The sequence below is a fragment of the Alosa alosa genome, chromosome 15, assembly GCF_017589495.1.
Source record: "Alosa alosa isolate M-15738 ecotype Scorff River chromosome 15, AALO_Geno_1.1, whole genome shotgun sequence".
NCBI classification, from domain to species: Eukaryota; Metazoa; Chordata; class Actinopteri; order Clupeiformes; family Clupeidae; genus Alosa; species Alosa alosa.
The window spans coordinates 2,972,007-2,977,422 of NC_063203.1; the positions used below are offsets into that span (position 1 = coordinate 2,972,007).

General features: G+C 39.6%; 1 protein-coding gene across 1 annotated transcript; it reads right to left on the reverse strand.

Moving 5' to 3' along the window:
* Window positions 1–229: 229 nt before the first annotated feature.
* ly6d (lymphocyte antigen 6 family member D) lies at window positions 230–2,170 on the reverse strand. Its single transcript, XM_048264256.1, has 3 exons — window positions 2,069–2,170; window positions 1,063–1,158; window positions 230–734 (listed from the first exon to the last, which is right to left on the reverse strand). Exons 1-3 carry the CDS (start codon window positions 2,118–2,120, stop codon window positions 652–654), a joined length of 231 nt encoding a protein of 76 aa, XP_048120213.1. The 5' UTR covers window positions 2,121–2,170; the 3' UTR covers window positions 230–651.
* Between the last annotated feature and the right edge of the window lie 3,246 nt (window positions 2,171–5,416).

Sequence of the window (5,416 nt, forward strand, 5' to 3'; positions counted from 1 at the left end):
TGAACTCATGTAAATTCGTGATGATTCATGAGATATTAAAGAATGAAGTAATATGTAAATCATGAATCAATTCATGCATGAATTCATGATAATTCATGTACCCTTACCGTAAAGGTAACACCAAGGGTTTGATACACAAAGAGCACATTAAAGTCTGCTATATGACAGCAAATAATGGTAGACTACAAGACATTATCCACTGAAATAAAAACAAGACAGCATTTATATGTAATGTTTTAATCCAATTTTACTGATGAGAGCTTTTAGACGTTATTGTGTATATTGCACAAATGTAACATAATTAAGCCCATTAGACATTTGTCTATATCCATTACTTAAAGCATGTGTGTGTCTGTGTGTGTGATAGTTATGTGAGAAAGCATGTAGAATATTTGTGTGTTGTGATATTTAAATGTCATGCATATTTTTTATTTTTGTGTGTGAGTGTGACTAAGTGTGTGTACCGGTATGTGTAGGTCTTAGTGCTAGTTTGTGAAAGCATAATTATACATTAGCCTGTGTTTCTTATGTGTTCATCTGTGTTCAATGGGTGTATGTGATGTTCGTGTATGTGTGTGTGTGTGTGTGTGTGTGTGTGTGTGTGTGTGTGTGTATGTGTGTGATTGCAGCTGCAGGAGGGCTCCAAGCTGATCATCCACACAGGTCAGTCATGCAGCAGTGTGTGTTGTAACCAGGTATGCAGATCTCCTCACATGTTCTGGTCAACACATCCGCTGTAATACAGAACACTGGTAAGGCAGAGAACCCAGGGAACCCCCCAAACCCTAGAATGCCTGCTCTGGAATGGGTTCCGTCCTCATCAGGGTGGAATCTGTTCTAAATCGAGTTGCTTACTGGGAGAAACAACTCCAGTGCTCTCCTCATTGATACACATGCAAAGGGTCAGTTAAGGCAGAGAATGTCTCATGGACCAGTGATGATAAGACAAGGCCAAGAGCATGTAGATGCATTAATTCAAGTTGAGAACACAGAAATGCTTGTGGCCAAGATAGACGGCTGTGTTAGCAACAGGACTGTTAAAGCCATCTGTGGCATACTCACGAGTGGAGACAGTTTTGCAGAAGTTACTCTCTGCCGGACATTCTGTCACAGTTTTGCAATCTCCATTCACACAAGTGTAGCATCTCAGAGCGTTCACTGTGGAGGACAGAGGCCAGGAGGTCAGATTCACAGAATAATTACTATTACGATAAACTATTACCATAAACTACTCAACAGGCACTTCTATTTGACAGAATGAGCAGACGTTTGCATTCCATTAACAATACATTAGGTCCATGAGAGTAAATTGATTGAACACATCAAGTGCATAACTTCCATGAAAATCAGTCATGTATGATATGTTCAGTAGATTACTTGAGATAATAACTTTAGATGAAATGATTAGACAAGCATGCTAAGTAGGTATAGTCATTCCTGACTCGCCAACATTTTATATACATGTAATGATCTAGTCAGACGAGTTTTCTCTCTATCCAACAGCTTTAGGAATTGTTTATTATACACCTTCTTATTTGGCATGAGCAAGCCTCTATAAAACAAACAACAGCAACCAAAAAGTGATGCTAGATCACATCAATCAAAAATCACAAAGATCATAATGATGAAATCAAATTAATTAAAGACTACAGCATAACAGGATATGCAGGTTATGCTCTATGACAGATGTGATATTTACAGGTTATGCAATGCGTGTATATTTTTACTTTTGGTTTTGATATCCCTTATGTTCATGAGAAAAGCAAATCCAGCGCTAGCTGTCCCGTCATTGTGCTGTGTCATCATTCATCAACAGCAGTGTGACACTGTTTTCTGAATATTTGCCGACAGTAGTGATATTGAAAACTTTTATAATAGCTTTAAGCTTTCTACAATTTCAGAAGATTGTTTGAGAGAGCACACATTTATTTAAATAATTCATCTATTCAATATTCTTAACGCTGATGAAGTTGACCAATGGCAAATAATACGCTGGATTATTTACATTTCTTATCGAAATCTCTATGATTAGAGAGGAGTGGCATGCAAATCAGACTGGTCATCTCACCTGTTGTGATGCACAGCAGCCCGAGAACCAGAGTGCAGAGGAAGATCTTCATGTTGTCAGCAGTTCAGGTGACACCTACTGAGATCTCACAAGGAGCCGCTGCCTTTATACATCCACAGGATCTCAGCCCTCACACCTGACCGGCCGACACACAAAAGATGAAATGTTGCTCTGCAAGCATCAGATGACAACAGGAACAACAGGTTCACCATTAGGTTGGTATGTTATGCAGTATTTTGAAAGAGACTGAAACAGAAACTGATTTATTTCTTGGGAAAGATATGTGTGAACAATCTGTGGTACAGTAGCATTTGATAAACGTGTTTGATAAACATTTTATCCAGCAACTGGGTTTCTAGTCAACAATATGGAATAACCTATTCCATTGAAATCCAACTTTACACATGCATGCAGACTGATTGTATTTTTATTCAATAGAATCTAAGAAAGACATGCTATTCCCAAGGGTCAGCTGTGAATTTATAGATATGTTTTGTGAAGACACATCCCAATAAGTACAGGCTAGCCCTGCCTACAGCAGCAAGGCAGGAAAGACTGACCTTGAGGAATATGAATGATGTGAAGTGAAGAGTCTTTTTGGTTTTGTAACTGGTCTAATGACACATTAACACTTCACTTATTTGTACACCAAAAGACACAGACACAGGAATGAACAGATTAGGCCAGGAACCTTTAAAAGAACAGCACCCTCTAGTGGGACAAAGGTGCACTCATCAAGCAAAACAGTGCAGCAGATATCGTACTATAGCTGGCATGTGGAGATGCTGTAGAGGTGCACCGACATGGAATTTTAGGGCCAATAATGATAACTGTAACATAGTAACACAATAATGATTTTTATGGCTGATACAATACCCATAATATTACTCTTGAACATTTTTTTTGAAAATTTTTTGATGATTTTTTTTGATCATCATTTTATCGCAGTAATTGTACTTACCACCAAATGATGGACAGAACTCAATAGTCCTCAATTATATAGCAGTCTGTATATGCAGTTTTTCCTAAAGAACTACCTGAACCCTGGCACCGAGGATGAACACATTTTTATGGTATGTTGGTCTCAAGGGCCCACATCAACCTAGCCCATAATCACTCATTTGTGATTTGCACCCCCCCGGTAAAAAATGAAAATGCAATATCATTCTGCTTTAATCGCCCCTCTGTTCAGTTAAAATGTTCAGAACTGCACCAAATTTTATGTGTATGATTGTGTATGATGACATTCTCTGGGGGTATGCCAAGTTTCGTAGAATTTCATCCATTGGGGGGCCTAAAAAGAAAATTAGGTTATGTGTACATTTAGTGACTGTACACTCTAGGGTTGGGTGAATGAAGCCCCACGAGGCTTTGGAAGGTTCTTCCTGATTGTATAGTAAGTGTTTCGAAGTGTCAAAGCATCGAATACAAAACAGTGACATCTGGTGGTTAGCAGACATAACGGCGGCTCTCATTAGCGATTAAACAATCACAGACGAAGCCACATGCCGACCAAATGGCCCTTCTCTGACACTGGTAAAACAGAGCGGGGAGACAACGTGTTCTGTTTCCTTGTGAGTAAAAACTATTTTAAATAATGCTATGTTTCCGTGAAAATCTCATTATGGCCTTGGGAGGGTGGTAGCGCGTTCGTATACCGCGCGCGCGACCGGGGTTCAAATCCCGCCATGTTCATAATTGCCATGCGTTAGCATTATTTGATATTGCATGCTTCTCTATAGTGGTTGTGTTTTAGACTTCATTTGATGTTTTGCAAAAACTAATGGCAAAATAACGTAGGCTAATTGCTGCAGATGACCACAGCAGTGTCAGATAACAGAAAACATATAAAGGGCATTGTGAAGAGTGGGGGTTGTGAAAACATGTTGCCTGCTATCCATTGAGACGTGTTAAATCAATGAGACAATTTGACTCCGCAATTGCTCGAGAGTCGACACTTTAAAGGTTTATCGAACCCGTAACGCTTTAGGGGTTTGATACAAGCACCGGTGCCCCTGTGTCAAATGTCCCATTTAAACTTTTCAGTGACGTCCAAAGCTTCGTACGTCATCAGTCACGTGACCTTACAACTTTGATACGCTCCGATACATTGTGCAGAGGCATATTGCTTCGCGGAAGTGATACGAGCTCCGGTGCCTCGGTGTCAGACTTCCCATCCCTAGTACACTCATTGGCCTGTAGATGGTGGTGCACACATATACACACGCACACACACACAGGCACGCACATACCATCAGTATCGGCAATTAGAACGGCTGATACATAATTACAAATTCAGTAGGATTAAAGGAAAACCAAATATTCATCATAATAATTTGGCTGCATTTCCAGTATTGGCGTCATGTAGTCGTTTGTCCACCAGATGGCGCATCGTTGCAGTGAGACGTAATTTTGTTGGAAGTTAATCTAAAGTGGGTTGGAAAGACACTACCTTCCTACAAGGACAAGACTGTAGTTTACCGCAGAGAACGTCTAATAAGGGTAGGATGATTTCTGCATGACATGTAATTCCCATTTCTTCTTGAAGCCGAAATAAATCTGAGAATGTTTATCGGACATGCTTGGTTTTTACTGCAGGTAGGCTACGTTAATCTTAAATTATATAGCCTAGAGTAGGTAAATAATGTTACCGTTAGTATTGGTTGAATGATGGAGACCAATTTGATTATTGATGTATTTGTAGAAAACCATAAATGCGTTTAATAGGCTACCAAGCAAATTGATAACAGCACTAATTGCATCTTTCGACTGTCATCTCATTTGCTTATGACCATAATTTAGGCTACTAACAGGAGCTAAGTGAGTTAGCCACAACATGTTCGCTACGTGATGGTTTTCTAATGGAAAATATATAGGCTACCTGAAAGATAACCTGTCTATGATGCATCCTAAACACCGGGCTGGGACGGGACATTTCTGATCAAAGTCTCAAAAAGCATCTGAGTCAACGTTCATTCCCAAACACCCACATAGGCTACTTCAATCCTCTATTTTCAAGTGATTCAAGTAAGGAAGAGCATGGCTCAAAGTAAAGTAACTAGGACTGAAACTACATAAATTCGTCAAAGTGAATAATTTGTGTCAACTCGTCGCAATGCAGATTTATTAACAATGATGATCTACATCTCAAATGTTTTAGAGCGCACGTTTGTTTGTTCAAAGTGCGTGTTTAGGGTGTGAGGGGGGAGTCGATGTGCTTTGATGTGATGTGCTTTTACTACTGATATGCAAAACTATTAACTTTTCGCCAAGAGGTGGCAGCTTAAGTTGGCTTGATACTGTAAGCCATTGGTTCCCAAAGGAGATTTTATTTGGGTCGCCAGCATA

Bases quoted from the DNA above. Each gene is read 5' to 3' on its own strand.
- ly6d (XM_048264256.1), bottom strand. From the start codon at position 2,120: ATGAAGATCTTCCTCTGCACTCTGGTTCTCGGGCTGCTGTGCATCACA. The intron at 1,159-2,068 runs GTGAGATGACCA...TGTCCTCCACAG, and splicing joins GCTGCTGTGCATCACAACAG to TGAACGCTCTGAGATGCTAC. The intron at 735-1,062 runs GTGAGTATGCCA...TCTGTATTACAG, and splicing joins CTGCAAAACTGTCTCCACTC to CGGATGTGTTGACCAGAACA.